Raw genomic sequence first — 21,029 nt, forward strand, 5'->3', positions numbered from 1 at the left:
CATTTTTGTGCAAAAGTGTGATTTTTAGGCAGCTGTGCTTTCAAACTGTAGTTGGAAGATAGCTGCAGCTGAAATCCACACCCAGTACCACCCCTTCCTGTATCCTGTGGCCAGGAAAGGAAAAATACATGTACATGGACTCCATTGATTGGGAGGACGACGTCAGGAGTTGAGAGCTGTTTTGTAGTGGGTGAAACTTTGTGTGAGTGTGATGTGTGCGGGACAAGGCAACCTAAAAGTTCCAGGGGTACAATGGAGCAGCAGTGAGTAGGGTCTCGTCCAGTGACTTTCTTTGGGTGGCAACTGCACAGCAACTAGGAAACCATGTCAAGACGAAAGCACATTGAGCCCTCAAGGCTCTGGATCTGGGCATCGTTTCTGTTAATGGGAGGTGAGTGGACAGATCTCATGGCTAGAATCTCATGGGTTTACAAAAAGAATTCTCTCTATCTTTGCATCTGAGACGACATGTTTAAGGTTTTGCTATAAGCTGAGCAGAAAGCTCATTGGGTCCCATAGTCTGGAATTTGGGGAGTTTGCATAGATGAGTAACTTACTTTCTTTTCTAAAAATTAGTTTTTATTGAATTTTAAACATTAAAAAAAGATAATACACAAAAAATACACAAACACATAATAATATAAATACATCTACAAAACAAAAGGGGAAAAAATTAAAATTAAGATATAATATATCAGTCCATTAAACATATTCCCTTTTGTTTGTTTGTTTTCTTGTGGCAAATACAGTCGGTATGAAAAAAAATATTTTGGTTATCGATTTGTATATGTACATTTATTATATTTCTTACCACCTTATCTTAATCAGTAATATAATAATTCAACTCATTCAAATGATTTATTTCAATATATACCTTAAACACATTATTACTTTAATAGTCTTAAATTTCTGATTGTTTATAGCTAGTAAATTGTTATGTTATAATTTGAGTTGAGTAACTTTTAACAGCTCTTAAATGTACATATTCCTCGCATCCTAACAACTTCGCCATAAGGTTTACATCTCCCTTGATGTAATTGATATTACGGCATGATGTTTATGGGTGCTTTAGGTTTCAAAGGGTTTCTATGCTATTATAGGTATGAAGTAGAATAATTTCAGTTCCAAATCGATTGTTCTGTGCTATGTTGGGTGCTTTGCATTTAAATTTTCTGTATTTGGGGCATTATATATTTGTGACATCTGGGCCCTTGCAATCCATAATCTGGATCTCAGCAGGAAGCAGAGTTGGCAGCTCCTTGCCATCTGCTGTTTCTTTCTGAAGACGAAAAACAAGCTTTTAATATCTTGAGCATTGGAAAAATCCAATACTTCATAAGGCAAGTTATAGCTTAGACTCCAGCAATTCTAAAACCAGCGAAAACAATATTTGCAGCATGGTTGCGTGGAAGAGAATCAGTGTTTGGAAAATGGTGGTTTGCTTAACCCATGGTTTTAGAACTATTACTTTCTGTTAGCTGGGTTAACTTATTACACAAATTCACCAACTTCACAAGAGTTGGAAGGGACCTTGGAGGTCTTCTAGTCTCACCCTCTGCTCAGACAGAAAACCCTATGCCATTTCAAACAAGTGGTTTTTCCAATCTCTTCTTTAAAAACCTCTAATGATGGAGCACGCACAACTTCTGAAGGCAAATTGTTCCAGTGGTTAATTGCTCTAAATGTCAGGAAATTCTAGTTCTAAATTGAATATCTCTTTGATTAGTTTTTGTCCAGTGCTTCTTGTCCTGCTTTCAAGTGCTTTGGAGAATAGTTTGACTCCCTCTTCATTTGTGAGAGCCCCTTAGATATTGGATCACTGCTATCATATAACTCCGAGTCCTTCTTTTCATTAAATTAGACACACGTCCTTCTTCCTTGTTCTTAAGGCGCTTGCATAACCGCACCAGTGTGCCTACCGTCCCTGTCTTACTGTCCAATTGTCCAAATTTACTTGTACCTACCTTGCTTTTGTTTACATTTATACCAATACTTGCTTTCTTGCACGTGTTTTGACAAATAAATAAAATAAATAAATTCTTGCAGTCATTCTTTATGTCCAGTTTGGTATATTCGTACAAAATACCAAACCAAAATGATATTATCTTAGCTGCAGTTTATTTCATATTACCAGCTTGATCATTTGACAGATAGAAGTTGAATATGTACAAAATAATTATTCATTAGATATTTTGTTTGTTTTGTTTTGTTTGTCTGCATTTTTTAATGTTCTGTTTTTAATGTAAATAATTCAATAAAAACTATTTAAAAAAAAGAAGAAGTTGAATATTTGTACCTAGTGGGAAAACTATGATTGACTTTGTCTATTCCTCTGGATTTTTTTAAATTAAAAAAAATGAGATTTAATTAAATTATTTTCATATCCTTTAACTAAAACTGTGTACTAGTTTAAATGGGATGAAGATCCTGATTCATTGCTTGTTTCTAGTTGGATTTGTTCATGGACTTGAGACAGGGTCTCACTTAGTTTGTTTTTTTAATCTCAAGCAGCAAACTTTATTGAATTGGCCAGCAAGTTTACCTCTCTATTCTTTCCCTACTTTGATTTATTTTGGATTTATGAAAAAAACAGCTTATTTGCTCTTCTCCTATTTGTAATGGTACGAGGGCATGATTTTGGGAGACAGCAGGAAGAGCTGCAGACTAGAAAAGAGGCAGACAAGAGGCCGGTGAGTCCTGAGAAGGAATGTGGTTGTGGCAAACATCTCAGAAAGGACCCTCCCTACTTCCTTGGACTATAAAAGTGAGGGGGGGGGAGTTGTACTTCCAGACTTGCAATGTTCTGCTAATGTAAAATTACAATAAAGTTAGAGTTGGATGTGCTTCTTGTCTGGATTACCTCACAAGGCTGACACTAAGTTTTGGAGTCTGATAAAGGGCTCTTTCTATATTCCTTAGACCGGGGATGTCAAACTCGATTTCATTGAGGGCCACATTAGGGTTCTGTTTGACCTCAGGGGCCAGGTGGGTGTGGCCAGGGTGGGTGTAGCCAGCTCAACATCACTCGTGTCAGGGAATGTCTGTGGTAGCCCGAGCACTCTGCCAGCAAAAACAGGCTCCCGAGCTCCGTTTTAGACTGTGACAGCTTCCTGAAATCCCCTGTCAGCAAAAACGGAGCTCCTGAGCTCAATTTTCACTGGCAAAGGCACCGTGGGCTGTCCTTTTGCTGTTTCCAGAGCACCCTCATGGTCCAGATCTAAGCACCCCATGGTCCAGATCTGGCCCCCGGGCCTTGAATTTGACACTCCTGTCTTAGACCAAGGTGATTCTATAACGCAAGAATTCAGAATTTGTCCTGGGTGCCTTATTCCCATGCTTCTGTTCAAGGCCAAGCCAGGGGTGGGCTACTGCCCAGAAGGGTGGGGGAGAACGCAGTGGGGTAGCGAAAATGGAGCTCCACCCCCAGATGTTGAATGAAAATGCAGGTGCCCTGCATACGTTACCCCCACAGTGTGATAGTAAAAATTTTGGTAGCCCTTCACTGGGCCCAGCTATTAGATTGATGTAAAAAGTTATTTATCTTCCCAATAAGTAGGCAGAGGTATTTAGATTACTACTTTTGGGGATCCCTGTGTCTGTCAGTATATATGTGTTGTGGCCTAAGATTTGAGCAAAACATGCACCTATACACAGTGAGACACATAGGAATGCATGGCTTGGTCCTTTACTTTTGGCCAGAGGTCTTCAAACCTGGCAACTTGAAGACTTGTGGACTTCCACTGCCAGCAAGCATAGCAGACTGGAGAATTCTGGGAGTTGAAGTCCACAAGTCTTCAAGTTGCCAAGTTTGGGGATTCCTGCTTTTGGCAAACTGGACTGCTATTTCCTTTGGACTGTACTATTGCCAAGAAAGAAAAGCAAATACATCAAAGATAGCATTATTTTTCTTAAAGGTAATTTTAAACATTGTGATAGACTTAAGGACAATTTTTATGTCGTGGTCAGGAAAATTAGCTGCACCTGGACTAGAGGACCAGCAAGAGCCTATTGTATTTGAAAGACCCATGAGATTTTTCATTGTGGCTTGTGGTCCATGACTCTCAGTCTCCTCCAAAGTCACAATGTCCGGAAGCTTTGCAGAGGAAGTTGCAGAAAAATGACTGTGGGCGATAAACAAAGGTTCTCAGAGAATTCATGTTCATAGAATATCATTGTACATACAAAGGGGTGGAAGATGGAGGGAGGCTTTACCAGCTCTCTTTAAAACCTGATGCTTGAAGGCTAAAGACATGTTTCTTTTATTTATTTATTTTGAATAGTTTTTGTTTAATAATAATCGTTGGAACACTAAAAACATAGTCGTTATCTCAGAACCTCATCTTTATCTTTCCCATAAGTATACTTCACTTTTCTCCATCTTATTGAAGGGCACCTCAGTAATTTTCTAATGTTTAATATCAAGCATAAGAAATCAGGAGCCAGAGTGGTTCAGACAAATACAAGTTTATTGTATTCTAAAACTCTACAAAAATCTGAACTACTAATGGTCAAAGCAAATTGGTGATAGATAAGAATCAACAATGAGCTGGACTTAGATCTCTTGTGGACACAAAGGGACTGGAGACAAGGGGTGAAATCCAATTTTTTAAACTATTGGTTCTGTGGGTTGGTGCATATGGTGTGGCTTGGTGGCCGTGGCAGGGGAAGGAAACTGCAAAATCTCCATCACCACCCACTCCAGGGGAAAGATACTGCAAAATCCCCATTCCCTCCCTACTCCTGGAGGATACTTAATAATACTCAAATTTTCTGCTACCGGGTCTCTGAACTACTCAAAATTTCTGCTACTAGTTCTCCAGAATCTGTTAGAACCTGCTGGATTTCACCCCTGCTCAAGACTGATGATGTGGTTGATGCCTCTCAACTTCAGCCTGTTTATCTCCTACATCTAACTTCATAATAATCCTGGGAATCTAGTTAGAGAGGCAGAAGTCTGGCATGCTATAATTCATAAGTTGTGGAGATACAAGGGTCCATAGATTCTTTAGAGAGGTCCTATCTCCTGTCCTCCACCCCTTTCAGTATCAATCTCTAGTTAAAAGCTCTTACCTCTCAGCAGCAACTGTTCAGAGGTAAAGTTTTTGCTCTTCTTACCTTTATATGTTCTTTGTTCACCCCCATAATCTTATCACCATAAGGAGGAAGAACTGAGGATTGGTAAGGAACAAAAATGCACCCAGCTCTTCCCATTTAAACAAACAGAAGAACAGATACTGCCATCACAATGGAATTGTAGCAATTGCAAAGTTGTAAAACAAAGGAGATGATGCTACTACCCTCAACAGCAAAAAATGAGAGAAAGGCAAAGGAAAAAGATTGGCTGGAGGGGAGGGGGAAGATCAGTGTGTTTCTGTTTCTCCTCCCCTTTCTCTTTCTTCCAGGTTCAAGGTCTCGTTCCATGGAATTTGCCCCACAGATTCTTGACCACCCCTCCAATCTTGTGGTACGTAAGGACCAACCAGCCACCCTGAACTGTCGTGCTGATGGAAATCCAGCTCCCACCATTGAATGGTATCGCAACGGAAAGTACGTGAAACCCAGCAAAGATGATGCTGCTTCCCAGCCTACCCTCCTACCAGATGGGTCCCTCTTCTTCCTCCGACTCAGCCAGGAGAAGGGAAAATCAGATGAGGGTGTATACCATTGCCTGGCCAGGAATCATCTGGGCAAAGCCATGAGTAGAAATGCATCACTCTACTTAGAAGGTAAGGCATTGAAAGTTCCTGGAGTATTTTTGCAGTAGTAGTTGTTGTGATTCCGTCTGAGGCCCCTCAGGGAACGGCTGATCCTCTGCCGGCTTCCTGCTCAGAGGGGGAGGATGAGGAACAGGAGGTTCAGGCAGACGGGGAGGAGGAATCTCAGGCTGAGGGAGAGGGAGGACAGCCAGAGTCCCCCGAGAGGGAGCTCTCCCCAGCAAGCAGCCTAGATTCCTTAGATGAAAATGCACAAGCAATAATAGATCTCCGGCAGAGAAGAGCAACACAACGAAGGGGACAATTAGCCAGGTACTTTCAGCACTAAAGAGGCAACAGCTGGGTTTGGGTGTGGTGCTCTTTGGAAAGGCTGAAAAGGCAGACCCACCCTTCCTGGCTTGTGGAGTATTATCTTTGGGAGTCCTGGGACCTGGCTGTGATCTTTGGCGTCTTGGAATTCTGGTTTGTGACTTTGAATACTGAAACCTTGGGGGACAAAGGTGTGGGTCTTATTCTCTACAGTGGTGGGTGTGCCAGCAAGAAGTCTGCTGTATTGTCTGGCCATCAGGACTCTGCTGTGAAGTCTCATAGCCTGCCTGTTGGGAAGAACAGGTTTTTCTCTGTGTTTATTTTTCAAACTATAAAGTGCTTTTGCTTTTACCAGCGTGTCTGGCTGCTTTTTCCAGTTGGTGTTGAAGTCTGGGGGCACCCAGACAGAACAAGTAGTAGACACCTGCAAAGGAGTTGGGCGACCTACAAGTCACAGTGTTGTGGTTAGCTCTGGGCCAGCTCCTGCAGCCGGGGACTTTGATGTTGATTTATGGGAATCTGTGGTTTATCAGAGACCTGTTTTGTTGCCAGCTGAATCGGACAATGAAGCTGGCTCACAGTCAGAGGCAGACAGTGGGGGAGAGGAGACAGACAGGGAGATGGGTGCAGCCAGCCCACCAGTCAGTGCTCCAATTAGGGAATCTTCAGACTCGGAAGAAGACCCACTTGTGGATGCCCGTGTGCACAGGCTTGTGGCACGAAGGGAACAGTTGGGCAGACGTTTCAGAAGATAAGAGAGCACAGCTGTTCAAGGAGTAATTATGCTAATGAGTTCATGATAAATAAGGGTGTTGGGAAGCGTGGGCTGTGGGCGTTTATCCATTTTGGAAAGAGAGAATTCTGAAAGAAGATTGCAACAGCATAGAGAGCTCATTGTGTTTAAGTACTTTGTATATTCCATTGTCAAAGAGCTTTGAGGACTTTTGACATTTGTGCTATGTGGATTTACAGCTGCCTTATCTACTCCTTTGTTTTGGCATGTTTTAGCATCAAAGGACTTTTGGGTGAGAGTAATTTGACTCGTCTTGGGACTTGTGTTTCAAGACTGTTTATAAACTTGATTTATTCCTACTGGTTGTGTGTTTGAAATTTATTCTGAACTCATTGGGGGCTAATTGCCAATAGCCTGGCATAACACAAACAAACAAACAAACAAATAAATAAATAGTAACATTGAGGAAGAAGCCTTGTTTATATCTTCTGCATTGTTTTAGTCAGGGCAAAGAGACAGCTACTGTAGGTATCAACTAAAGTGGTTGGCCATTTATTTCAGGTTGCTTTTCCTGTAATAGAATGCATGGGTGACATTGAAGAAAGTGAAGAAGAACAGAAACCATCAGACAGGAGTGGCAGGAATCCCCTGTGCCTTAATGGTCAGGGAAAGAAAGTTAGGAAGAACCCACTCTAATTACATAGTGGTCACCTTTCCTTCTCTATGCCTCTCAAGAGGTCAGCAAAGGCATCAGGTTGGGGTGATAAAATGCAGAGCATCCTACAAACTCCTTAAGCTCCTTCATTAAGCCCCTCCTTCAGTTATCCTCTAAAGATATGTGAGAAAGACCTTCGGAGCAGGGGTGGATTGTGAATTTCCTTGCTCCTTGAAGTGCAGCTAAAGCCCCAGCTTTTGGGTTGCAAAACACTGCTTCTGCACATGCGCAGGAGCAAAAAAACCAGAACGGCATGCCAAGAGAGCCAGTTCGGAGACTTGGCAGACCTGGGTCTCTGCTGGTTTCAGCAACCCAGGTTGCCAGGTTACTACTGGTTCCATAGAACGGGTCCAAGCCTGGAGTAATCCACCTCTGCTTGGGAGACATGGTAAAGGAAATGGTCAGATAAGAGGCAGTTTAGGAAAATGCCTGTGGCAAGAACTTGTCCCAATAAAGCAAGCAGTTAGAAGTGGAGGGAGGGAAGTTTGTACTTTCAAACCTGCAATATTCTGTTAAGGGAATAAAGCAGATTCAGCTCACCTAACCATGTTTCCTGTCTGGTTTACCCGAGAAGCTCAATATCAAACTTGCGAGTCTGAAAGTACAAACTTCCCCACCTCCACTTTTAACTGCTTGCTTCTGGCATCGGACCAGAATATCTCTGAGATGGCCTCCTGCCGCATGAATCCCAGCGGCCGATTAGGTCCCACAGAGTTGGCCTTCTCTGGGTCCTGTCGACCAAACAATGTCGGCTGGCGGGACCCAGGGGAAGATCCTTCTCTGTGGCGGCCCCGGCCCTCTGGAATCAACTCCCTCCAGAGATTCGAATAGCCCCCACCCTCCTCGCCTTCCGTAAAATGCTGAAGACCCACTTTTGTCACCAGGCGTGGGGATAATTACCATCTTTCCCCCCTTTTATTATGTGTTTGGCCTTACTGTATGATAGATTAGGTTGAATGTGTGTGACTGCATAGTTAGGGGTTTTATTATGTTATTATATTATTATTATTATTATTATTATTATTATTAATAATAATATTAATAATTAAAAATAATTAATTAGATTTGTATGCCGCCCCTCTCCAAAGACTCGGGGCGGCTCACAACAGTAATAAAAACAGTATAACAATGGAACAAATCTAATAATAAAATATATATAAAAAACCTCAACAATTAAAAAACCATAATGTCTTTTAAATGGATTTAATTTTTTATATATTAGATTGTATTGTATTACTGCTATGCTGTGAGCCACCCCGAGTCTTTGGAGAGGGGCGGCATACAAGTCTAATAAACTATAACTATAACTATAACAGCTTGCTCCATTAGGATGCATCCTTCCTAAGTTTCTTTCTCTGACCATTTAGCCACTAGGAGCTCCTCTCTCTCCTGTCTGATGTTTTTCCTAGGCAGCATCTCTTCTTCCTTTAGCTCAAGGCCACCCATGTACAGTATTCCCTCGATTTTCGCAGGGGATGCGTTCCGAGACCGCCCACGAAAGTCGAATTTCTGCAAAGTAGAGATGCGGAAGTAAATACACCATTTTTGGCTATGGACAGTATCACAAGCCATCCCTTAACACTTTAAACCCCTAAATTACCAATTCCCATTCCCTTCACAACCATTTACTCACCATTATTACTGGTATTCACCATTGAATAAGACACTTAGTAATCCTGATATTTATAAACATAATTATTTATTAACAATAATTATTTTTTTTTGTTATTTATTTGCAAAAATTATTAGTTTGGCGATGATGTATGACATCATCGGGTGGGAAAACCCATGGTACAGGGAAAAAACCGCGAAGTATTTTTTAATTAATATTTTTTTAAAAACCGTGGTATAGGCGATTCGCGAAGTTTGAACCCGTGAAAACCAAGGGAACACTGTATTACACTAGGGGCCCCCAAACTTTGCACACTTTAAGACAACTCCCAGAATTCTCCAGTCAGCATAGCTGGCTGGAGAATTCTGGGAGTTGAAGTCCACAAGTGTTAAAGTTGCCAAGTTTGAAGACCTCTGCATTACACTGACCAATTTTTTTCTTCCCGGGCCACAAGGATACATAAGAAACATAATTCATTCAAGTGTGCATGCTGGGGCAAGAACATACAATAGAGGCAACCAAGCAGCATTGCAAAGATACCTGCAATCAAGCAGACTTCATGTCCTTCCCCAAAGAAACTTTTTAAAGTAGCCTTCACATTTCTTAGCGTCCTGCTGGATACTTACATCAAATCACCCTTCCTAAACTAAGCCAGGCCATGAACCTAGCACAGTTTGACACGGTTCCATCAGGGATGGAAAGGGATTCCAAGGGATTCCATTCGAATCCTGGGTCTGCCCATATGGTGAAGGAGCCATCCATTCCATCACACGTGCCTTACTGTGCTGTCCATTTTGTGCTTGCTGTGAGTTGCTAATTCCACACTTAATTAAATACCCCGGTGACTCTGATCTGTTCTGTTTAAACCTCTTACTGTCAGATTCAAATGACTCTCATCTGTTTAAACGTGGTTAAACCCTACAATGTGATATGTAAGATGTGGAGCAATCTGGCTGACAAAATCTGTTCATCTAGCCGCCTAATCAATATCAGTTAGGATAATGGATTTGGATGGTGAGATGATGATGATAATAATAATAATAATAATAATAATAATAATAATAATAATAATAATAATTTATTAGATTTGTATGCCGCCCCTCTCTGAAGACTCGGGGCGGCTCACAACAATAACAAAAGCAATATAATAGTGAAACAAATCTAATGTTAAAAGAAAAGATATATAAAACCCCAGATGGGCAGCATATAAATAAGCAAATAAGTAGGTTTTTATGCATCCAAGTGTTTTAGGGACTGAAAATTCTATTACGTTCTATTCAAGTTGTCCCCTTCAATCTCAGTGCACCCCAAGGCAGAATCCTGTCCCAAGAGATGAATCCAGCATCAGATTTTGGCCCTCTCTGTTCCCAGGTTTGCATGGCTGTTTCCCCCCCTAATCTTTGGGGATTTTGAGATCCAAAGGTCCTAAAAGAGTTCAGAATCAGGCAAATAGGTGCATGGAACCTAAAGTCCCGTTTCATCCCCCTATTACTTCTCCAACCTGGAGAGAAAGTTAGTCAAGCCATTAAAAAGCAACATCCCCAAATTATACAGCCAGCATCTTTCTGTTTTTAATTAAGCTCTGCCAATCTGCAGCCAGGAGGGCTCTATGCTTATGGAACATGTTCTCAGCCCTAAGACAAGTCATTAAAGCTATTTCCCTTCCTAAAGAACTTGGGAGCTGGCTAATTAAAATATGGTTGCTTTGTTCATTTTTGTATCTTATTTGCATTTTCCTTCTGGGTCATTGTTAATGCACAGGAAGATGGGTTTTTTTTGGGGGGGGGGCAGCCCTGTATGTGAAACTCTCTGCTCCAAGAGAAGACTTCCCACCCTGCTTAAAACTTTGAATTGGTCTCTTCAGTTAAATCAGTTTCCTCTCTCCATGTCTTTATTTGGGGAGGTTGCTCTTTTAGGTTTTTTTAAAAAAACGTAGCTAACAAAATGAAAATTTATTTCATTTATGTGTCTTTAAAAAAAATTACTTTATGTTTTATAAGCCACATTGTCAGTTGTTTTCTGTAGAAATAAATAAATAATGCAAAGGCCTCAGGGAGAAAGGAAGCAATGTATTAAGAATAATAAATCAGTTGACAGAAAATAACAATTAAAAGAATAATTGGAACACAAGGTATGGGTTATATTCTCTCCCCCACCCCTCTGTGTTTGTGTGTGTGTGTGTGTGTGGGTATTTCATGTTTGTGGGTCTCTTGTGCACTAAGCTACTTTGTGGCTTCCTTGCAACCCACACAACCATGTATGTGACATGGGATGGATGCCAACAGCTCATGTCTACTACCCTCAGTCCACATTTTCCCCACCTTGGCATCTGAAGTATCTCCCCTGTAGAGTTGTGCAGCTCAAATTATGAATGCAATTAGAATTCTTCTTTAATAAGCAGGCCTGGAGTCTCTCCAATTAACACTTCATTACTGATCAGATTCCCTTCAGCTCCCGTGGTCCGTCACGAAGGCTCACGGTGGTGTTTGTCAGCTATAAATATTCATACGAGTAAAGGTGGCTTGGGAGACGCTTCTGCTAGCCAGGCTCAATCAAGTGTGCCAGGAAAGGCTGCCTTTTTGGTACATTACTTGCAGAGCTGCCCTCTCTGGCTGGCTGTCAGACCAAGCCAGGAGAGGATGCCAAACAGATGCTCCAGGAGTCAGCAAAGGTGGCATTTTCCTTCCTCCTTCCAGCTTCCTTCTTGATGCATCCTTTCCAAACAAAACCAGCAGGGATGTAGATGCTGTTTTGGCATTTTGCTAGAAGTGTGAATCTCCCTCTGAGCAAATTGCCTACAAATGTGTGAACACTGAGATGGGAGGATCCTAGCTTGGAATATTTCAGGCAGCAGATACGAGAACACTGTTTCATGCATCCAGACTTTTTTTTTAACGTGCCACTTTTTAGCTGGCTCAGACATTTTATTCAGTTAAATCATCTGGCTGGGGAATTCTGGGAGTTGAAATCCACAAGTCTTAAAGTTGCCAAGTTTGGAAATCCCTCGGTCAAACCTCTGACAAAATGTTGGAGTACTAACCTTTTTGTGGCATGGTTTCTCAGATGCAGAGCTCTGTTCTCTGCCCCAAATGTCTCTCAACCTTGACAATCTTAAAATATGTGGTGGGCTTCAACATCCAGAATTCCCCAGCCGGCAAGATCCAAAGCCAGCTGGGGAATTCTGGGAGTTGACGCTCACACATCTTAAAGTTGCCAAGACTGGGAAATGATGTGTTAAAGCAGAGGTCTTTAAACTTAGGAACTTTAAGACTTGTGGACTTCAACTCCCAGAATTTTATAGCCAGCATAGAATGCAGGGTGTTGAAGTCCACAAGCCTTAAAGTTCCCAACTTTCAGGACCTCTACATTAAAGGAATCAGTAGTTTAGCATTGCAAAGACTTCTGCTTGACAAGTTGAAGAGCTGTTCCTAAGACCCTTCAGCTTCCCAGAATGTTCTCTAGAACAGGGGTCCCCAACCACCAGACTAGTGGCTTGGTAGTGGGTTACGGCCCATTCAGAATCAGGCTCCACAAACAGCAGGAAAGTGATGTGCCTGCCCCTTGCATTTATTTATTTATTGGATTTGTATGCCACCCCTCTCCGCAGACTCGGAGCAGCTAACAACAGCAATAAAACAGTATATAACCAAATCCAATACTAAAAACAGTTAAAAACCCATTATATAAAAACCAATCATACATACAGACATACCATGCATAAAATTGTAAGGCCTGGGGGGAAGTGTATCTCAGTTCCCCCATGCCTGGTGGCAGAGGTGGGTTTTAAGCAGCTTTCGAAAGGCAAGGAGGGTGGGGGCAATTCTAATCTCTGGGGGGAGTTGGTTCCAGAGGGCCGGGGCCGCCACCCGGGGCTCTTCCTCCGGGTCCCGCCAAGTGACATTGTTTGGTTGACGGGACCCCGAGAAGGCCCACTCTGTGGGACCTAACTGGTCGCTGGGATTCGTGCAGCAGAAGGCGGTCCCTGAGGTAATCTGGTCTGGTGCCATGAAGGGCTTTATAGGTCATAACCAACACTTTGAATTGTGACCGGAAACTGATCGGCAACCAATGCAGACTGTGGAGTGTTGGTGTAACATGGGCATATTTGGGAAAGCCCATGATTGCTCTCGCAGCTGCATTGGGACCATTACCTCTCCAACCCAACGGTTGGTTTGCAAAACTGGAAAGATTCCTCTATAGAGCCATTTTCCTCTCTTTTTCTGAGTGCTGTTCCAAACCAAACATAGATTGGAGCAGTCAGTTACTTTCTAAAAATACCCATGAGATTTATATGAGGGCCAAAGGCATTCTTGAGCATAAAGATCATGCTGGACATTCCTGTTTTAATTTCCGGTATACTTGCTTCCATTTAACTTTGTAATTAACATGATTTTAGAAACTTCCTGCTCGAGAGATCTAAAAATATCTCGGAAGAATAATATCGTAAGGTAGGATCCCTGCATGTAATCAATTGACTCATCTCCTGGAGTTTTGATTGTATCACAAAACATTCACATCCTCCACGGGGAACAAATACAGGAAACAGACAACATTAAAAAAGGCTGAATGGCAAAGGATAAAGAATTCCCTGTTTTTCCTCTCTGCAGGGTTTTGCGTTCAGATTTGCCTTCCCAGTTCAGGCTGTCAAGGCAATTATTATCTTCAAGGGAGACAAACCAACTAAAGCATTGCCCTACCAACAGTTACTCCAGTTCTTGCTTCATTGCTACAGGATGTTGTGGGGATGGCCTCCAGTGAGATAGTGTTTTTAAAGGGTTCATTGAAAGGAATTTATTTCTCTAGAAACGTAAGAACATAAGAAGAGCCATGCTGAATCAGGCCAAAGCCCATCAACTCCAGCATTCTGTGTCACACAGGGGCCCAACAATTGTACATGGGGATCTTGAGTAGAAAGAGAAGGCAAAACCCTCCCTTTCCCCTGACCCCCAACAAATGGTACTCAAAAAGAAAGAGTCACCTCCCCAATATTAAGGACAAAGTCAATTGATGGCATCTAAAATGTGCTAAGACATGGTTTGCTAAGCAAGCCACAATACCCTGGTGTACACAATTTCAAGCCATGAACCATGGTTTTCCAAAATGTCTGGGTAAACATAATTCATTAGAACTTACTCAATAAGATACCTTACTACAAACTTTGATTCATTATTATATATAAATAATGATACCACATGTTTGTGAAATGTTTAAAAACCTCAAGATTTACTATCAAGAGACAGGTAGGAAATGGATCTCCTTAGAATTAAATCAGCGTTTTAAGTTTATAAATACAATATATATATATATATAAAACAGTCAATTTATAGTAAGACAGAGAAAACTTCCCAATCAAATATCAACATTTTTCTCTTTAAGATAGTGTGTCACTCCAAAAATCACATCTAGTTGTAAAATTTTCTGAGAAAAACTTTTTTCTCCTAGTTAAACATAAATCCTTTACTGTTTTAGCACATTTCATCTGCTGTTAATCTTTAGTTTCCTTATACCACCTCCTCGCATTTTAGGTGGCATTTAAGAAAAACAGAACAATCTTTTTTTCTCCTCGGACTGCAAATAACTCTCTTTTCTTCCTGTTGTTGTTTCTGGCTTTCCTTTGGCTTGTAGCAGCCATGTTTGCTGCTTTGGCTCCACATGGTCGGCTAGAGTTCACCAGTACCCTTTCACTTTCTCCCTTCAGGCATGGAGTGTTTGGAGCCGGCCGCAGAGGTTGTAGTCCCAGCTTCTGATCCTGCCGAAGGAAGAACCAGAAGTCCTTAGAATTAAATCAAAGTTCTTTTGCTCCTCTCCCAAATTCATTTTTTGAACTAATTAAAGAATTTAAAATTAAAGACTGCTGGAGAGAAAGGAATTTACTAACCAAAAAATTCACCCATTACTCTAATAGACACCAATCGTGGTCAAGATTAGATATGTTTTGGTCAACAACTGAACTCAATACACAAATAGAGGCAATTGAGATAGAGCCCAACCTTGCCTCTGATCATAACGCAATAAAGGTAATATGGAAAGGACAAAAACAGTGCTATAGATGGACACTTCAAAAATCGATTTTAAAACAAGAAGATTTTAAACAAAAACTTCAAAAGGAAATTAATTTCTTTTTCCAAGAAAACGTTAAAGAGCACACTAACTTACAAAATCTCTGGGATACAGCTAAACCAGTGATTAGGGAAATTGCAATCTCATGTATGGCCAAAGACTACAAAAAAAAGAAGAATAAAAATTGATAATCTGGAAGAGGAATATAAAATACTAGAAGAAGAATTGCAAAAGCAACCGCAGAATAAAGATTTAAAAGAAAAGATGTCTTGGATTAAACATCAAGTAAATCTGTTAGACAAAGAGAAACTAGCTCAACAAATTAAAAGTACAGTGGTACCTCGTGATACGAACACCTCGCCATACGAACAATCCGAGATACGAAGCCGGGGTTCGGACATTTTTTGCCTCTTCTTCCGAACTTTTTCTGTCTTACGAACCCGCCTTTCAGTGAAAATTGGGTGCTCTGGGTGGAGCTCTATTTTTGCTACCCCCACTGCGTTCCACCCCATCCGGACAGCAGCCCACCTCTGGACCCATCCATCCAGAGGTGGGCTGCTGCCAGAATGGCTAATGGGAAAATAGATAAAAAATTCATAAATATTTTACTAACCATTTTATTAGAAGACCTCTGTTAAATACTTGACTAAAAAGTAGGAAACAATTCTATAAAGGAATCCCAACATGGCATGTACCTCTAGAAGCTTATGTACACCCTAATTTACATAAAAATAGCAACATAATAAGATAGAAAGATATAATAAATACTAATGGAGAAATTAAATCAAGAACAGAACTGGAAACTATAGGCTAAAAGACAGAATGGTGGGAATATCTACAAATTCAATCAAAATTCACTAAAGATAAAATACGCTGGGCATTGCAAAAAATAATTTGCTAGATAAAATACTTGTAGGACCACAGGGAAAACTAATTAAAAAATTCTATTGCTGCTTAACAACTAATGAATTTGACAAAACCAAAATAAAAACTAACATTTAAAAAAATGGAATTTGATCTTAAATATGAAACCAAATCTGAAAAATGGCAACTTATGTGGAGCAGGAACTTTAAATTGACTTTAGCCATCCCATATAAGGAAAATTTGATTAAAATGTTTTACTGATTATTATTATTATTGTTGTTGTTGTTATTATTATTATTATTATTATTATTATTATTATTATTATTATTATTATTATTAAGATTTGTATGCCGCCCCTCTCTGCAGACTCACATTACCTCTATAAAATTAGCTAAGCTAAATAAAAAATTGTCTTCTACCTGCTGGAAATGTCAAAAAGAACAAGGCACTTACTTTCACATATGGTGGCAATGTGAAAAATTGCAGGCTTACTGGAAAAAAATAGGAATCTGGCTGGATGAAATTTTAAATTTTAAATTAGGCAAAACACCAGAATGCTTCCTTTTAGGTATTCTAAGGCAGAATGTTTTAAAAAATCAAGTATACTTAATTATTCATATCACTACAGCGGTCAGATTAGCATTTGCTCAATGGTGGAAAAATGAAGACACACCCCAAGATGATTTAATAATAGAAAAAATTAAATACTGTGCAGAAATGGCCAAATTAACTCTGGAAATTAGAAATAATGACGAATCTCTATTCAATAACTGCTGGGACCCTTTTTACCGCTGGTTAGACAAAAAGAAAAATTTGCCCAACAAATGGTAAGAATTCTTTATATATAATAGATATATATCTGGTGTCTAAAAATTTCTTCTTCAATGGATGAATGAGATAAAGATATATGTTAAAATTAAATTGATCTATTCAAAATCGTTTTGCCTTGCTATACTCAACACTTTCTCTTATTTATTTATAATTCAGATTATTAGCTATATTGTAATGAGCTACTGAGAATATTTTTAGTTCAATACAGATCTACCGTACACTCGTATACTTTATTTTTGAATGCTTTTGTTTCTTTGTAGTCCTAGAAGAGGAATTCCGACTTCATCCTAGTGACTTGAAGGTGACAACTGGGGAATCGTGGTTGTTGGACTGTGTGCCTCCTCTGGGACATCCTGAGCCCATCATCTCATGGAAGAAGAATGGAGTGCCCATAAGTGCAGAAAATGGCCATTATGAGGTAGCCAACTAGTACCTATCTCTTATTGTAGTCAGCATTTGGATTTTAAGTAGCTTAGAAGTAGACTAATAGAATGCAGAGTTGGAAAGGATCTTAATAATAACAACAACAACAACAACAACAACAACAACAACAACAGAGTTGGAAGGGACCTTGTAGGTCTTCTAGTCCAATCCCTTGTTCAGGCAGGAAACCGTACACTACTTCAAACAGATAGTTATCCAACAACTTCTTGAAAACTTCCAGTGTTGGAGATCAATTAGTCCAATTCCCTGCTCAAGCAGGATTAAAAACATCCAATGTTGGAGCACCTACAACTTCTAGAGGCAAGTTGTTCCACTAATTAATAGTTCTAACAATCAATCAATCAATCAATTAATCAATTATTTAATTGTTCTGACCTCTTGAAATCAATGGGACAAATTGGTAATGATTAACAGTCTCAATTACGGTAAATGTATAGAAATCAATGGGATTTCAGTGACTGCATTACCATATTTATATATAATAAAAGTTAATAAAATGCCATGGCTTTTAAAATGTAATCAACTATACCCTCACAATTATAATGATGGTTTTGGGCCTGATTCACACAACATGTTAAGACAGGAGTATCAGACTCATGGGCCGTGGGCAGGATTTGTCACATGCTGGCCAGCCCCACCCCAATTTTAGCAAAGGGCGAAAATGTTGTGATACGTCACGTGACAACAACCTGCCGCCGCCAGTTTGACGACCTTGTGTTAAGTCAAAATCAATTTTGGGAGAGGCTGTTGAAGTACCTTTGGAGATTATGCACTCTTGATTTATAAATTGTGTTCTTCTAATTTTGAAAATGAAGAGAAATATTGCTAAACTCTGTTTGAAGAATAAGTGTTCCTTTTCCAAGACATTAAAAAAAATCAGGAGATTCTTTTCTTCAACTGTCCAGTAAAGTCATTATCTCCTCTGATATTCCAAATTTTCCTTTCCTGTATTTCTGCAGTTCTTGAAAGAAAAGCTTCTGGTAGCCCATGCTCAGAAGAGTGATGCTGGAGCATACAGCTGTCTGGCTGTCAATCAAGTAGGAGAGCACGTGAGCAGAGCAGCCATGGTCACTGTCTTTGGTAAGAAAGTCTACAAAGTTCATCTAGGCCCGTGATGGCAAACCTATGACACGCATGCCACAGGTGGCATTTTTATTTTATTTTATTTTTATTTATTGTTAGAGTTGAAAGGGACCATGTAGGTCATCAAGTCCAACCCCCTGCCTGAGCAGGAATCCTAAAGCACTCCAGCCAGGTGGCAGTCCAATCTCCTCTTGAAAGTGTCCAGAGTTGGGGGGCTCACCACCTCTGCAGGCAGGTTGTTCCACTGGTTGATTGCTCTGACCGTCAGGAAGTTCTTCCTTACTTCTAGGTTGAATCTCTCCTTGGTCAGCTTCCAGCCGTTGTTCCTCGTCTGACCCTCTGGTGCTCTGGAGAATAGAGTGGCCCCCTCCTCTCTATGGCAACTCCTCACATACCTGTATACAGCGTATTATGTCCCCTCTGGCCCTCCTTTTCTCTAGGCTATCCATGCCCAGTTCCCGCAATCTCTCTTTGTAAGTCTTGGTTTCAAGTCCCCTAATCATTTTGGTTGCTCTTTTCTGCACCTTCTCCAGAGTTTCAATGACTCTTTTGAAGTGTGGTGACCAGAACTGGATGCAGTACTCCAGATGTGGAGTATGTGGAGCCATATCTGACGGTATGTGAAGTGTTGCCCTATGTCAGCTCCAGCATGCATGCACACACTAGCCAACTGGTTTTCGGCCTTGGGGAAAGCCATTTCATCCTCCGGAGCCTTCAGGGAAGCTTCCCTGAAGCACCAGAGTTCAAAAAACCGCCCAACTGGCAAACCGGAAATTTGGAAAAACGGACTTCCGGTAGGCCCGTTGGGCTGTTTTTTGCACTCTGGGATTTCAGGAATCTTCCCTGAAGGCTCTGAAGTGTGAAAAATAGCACAACGTGCAAACCGGAAGTCTGTTTTTCTGAACTTCCGGTTTGCCTGTTTGGCCATTTTTTCACCTGATTTTTCAATGATTCTCAGAATTGTGTATTTTTTTTCTTGAAGAAAAAAATCAGAAGGTCCAGTTGCCTTTTGAAAAATCACTTTTGGAAGTCCTTCAAATAATTTAAATTTGAGGTTCAATTCAATTCAATTCAATTTATTAGATTTGTATGCCGCCCCTCTCCGAAGACTCACGCATATATTTTGGTGTTTCTTCCCCCTGGCCTTTAGATCCACTAGATACCAGGCAGAAAGAACGGGGCAGGCCAAAAGATGTTACAAAGGGACTGATGGATATCAGAGTTTGCCTAGTAAATGTGACTATTGTCCCCTCTGCTCCGGCTGTCCATCTGCATTGGAAGGTGAGTTAAAAATACCAAACTTGAGAAGTGATAATAGATCAAAATCTAGATGTTATTGAGGAGTTATGATTTAAAATGACTTTAATCAACAGACCTGTTTCTACAAATAAAATGGACTCCAACTATTTTTAGCTTGGTGGTTTCATTTGTAAACAACAAAATAATGGCAGGAACCAGGCGTGGTCAAAGAGTTAGAAATGAGAAGCAGAGTAATAGATCCTAAGAAGACTGATATAGCTCAAAGCAAATATAATAAATTATTTTAAAGCAAGATGTAAAAATCAGGATGCAAAAGTGGCGGGTGTGTGTGTGTTCTGTCGGGCTCTCTGATAGGAGCCTCCCGAAAATTCAAGGATACAAATTTCAGACACCCACATGTTTGAAAATTCAAAACAATGTTCTTTATCACAAAAGTCAAAATAAACTAAGCACTCTTTTTGTATTGCAAAGAGCACTCTTCCCAAAACAACCAGATAGTCTGTACAATTTCCCTTAAGCAGTCATTCTTAGCCAGCAGCTGTGGAGTAACTTCACACCCCTTCTTCTTCCAACGAAGGAAGACACACACACACACACACACACACACACACACACACTGCTCTTCTTTGGTTTCAAAGGCTTGAAAAAGCAACAAAGTCCAGCAAACAAGATTCCTGGCGAAACTTCAACAGATATTCCTCCACAATGGCCAAACCTGGCTGCTGCTATTTATAGCAGCAGCCCTAATTACTGGAGCCCCACCCAAACACAGGTGGCCTTCCTTATTTCCTGTAATATGTTCTTACTTGGTCTCCTCTACGCATAATTCTGCGCTTGCGTGGGTCCAACATGTCATCATCTGAAGCTATAGAAGATAAGGAAGATTGACTGCCGTGGCTGTGTGCCAAGCCCTCCTCTGCCACCTTCTTCTTCGTCCGAGGAACCTAAACTCTGATCTGATTCTGTTGGCAATAACACAGGCCTGTGACATGTTGAATTTTCCCCTGCATCCACCTCCCCATTCCCTGGGGCAGGAGCTGGGCCAGAGCCCACCACAACAGAGGGGAGAGATCAACTTGAGAGATGGTTTTGGATTCACAGGAATCAAGTTTCAGAAAGAATGAAATTCAGGTTGACAAGATAGGAGTCTCCCCAAATAAATATATTATTCATCCACTTTAGAGACCAGTTGGATTCAAAACTGAAACAATAATTGTAATCCTAATTGTGCAAATCCTCATAGTTCTTCCTTGCAACAATTCACTTTATATTCCACATTCTATTTCTTTTTTAAAAAGTGTTATCATCACTTTTTTTTTAATTTCAAAAGGTTTTGAATGATTTTATTTCACATATTGCCTTTTTTCAGCCAGATTTTGCTTCAACAGTATTGGCCCCAAATC

The 21,029-nt window shown here is 40.6% G+C and overlaps 1 protein-coding gene across 1 annotated transcript in view; it reads left to right on the plus strand.

Moving 5' to 3' along the window:
- Positions 1-179: 179 nt before the first annotated feature.
- The window catches only part of ROBO4 (roundabout guidance receptor 4), a 77,861-nt gene continuing 57,011 nt past the window's right edge, over positions 180-21,029 (plus strand). Inside the window, exons 1-5 of the mRNA XM_070765307.1 lie at positions 180-391; positions 5,403-5,726; positions 17,100-17,257; positions 18,243-18,363; positions 19,517-19,647. Of these exons, the coding sequence (XP_070621408.1) occupies positions 325-391; positions 5,403-5,726; positions 17,100-17,257; positions 18,243-18,363; positions 19,517-19,647 (801 nt within the window). The 5' untranslated portion in view covers positions 180-324. The remainder of the gene's footprint in view (positions 392-5,402; positions 5,727-17,099; positions 17,258-18,242; positions 18,364-19,516; positions 19,648-21,029) is intronic.

The sequence above is a fragment of the Erythrolamprus reginae genome, chromosome 12, assembly GCF_031021105.1.
Source record: "Erythrolamprus reginae isolate rEryReg1 chromosome 12, rEryReg1.hap1, whole genome shotgun sequence".
Classification (NCBI taxonomy): Eukaryota; Metazoa; Chordata; class Lepidosauria; order Squamata; family Dipsadidae; genus Erythrolamprus; species Erythrolamprus reginae.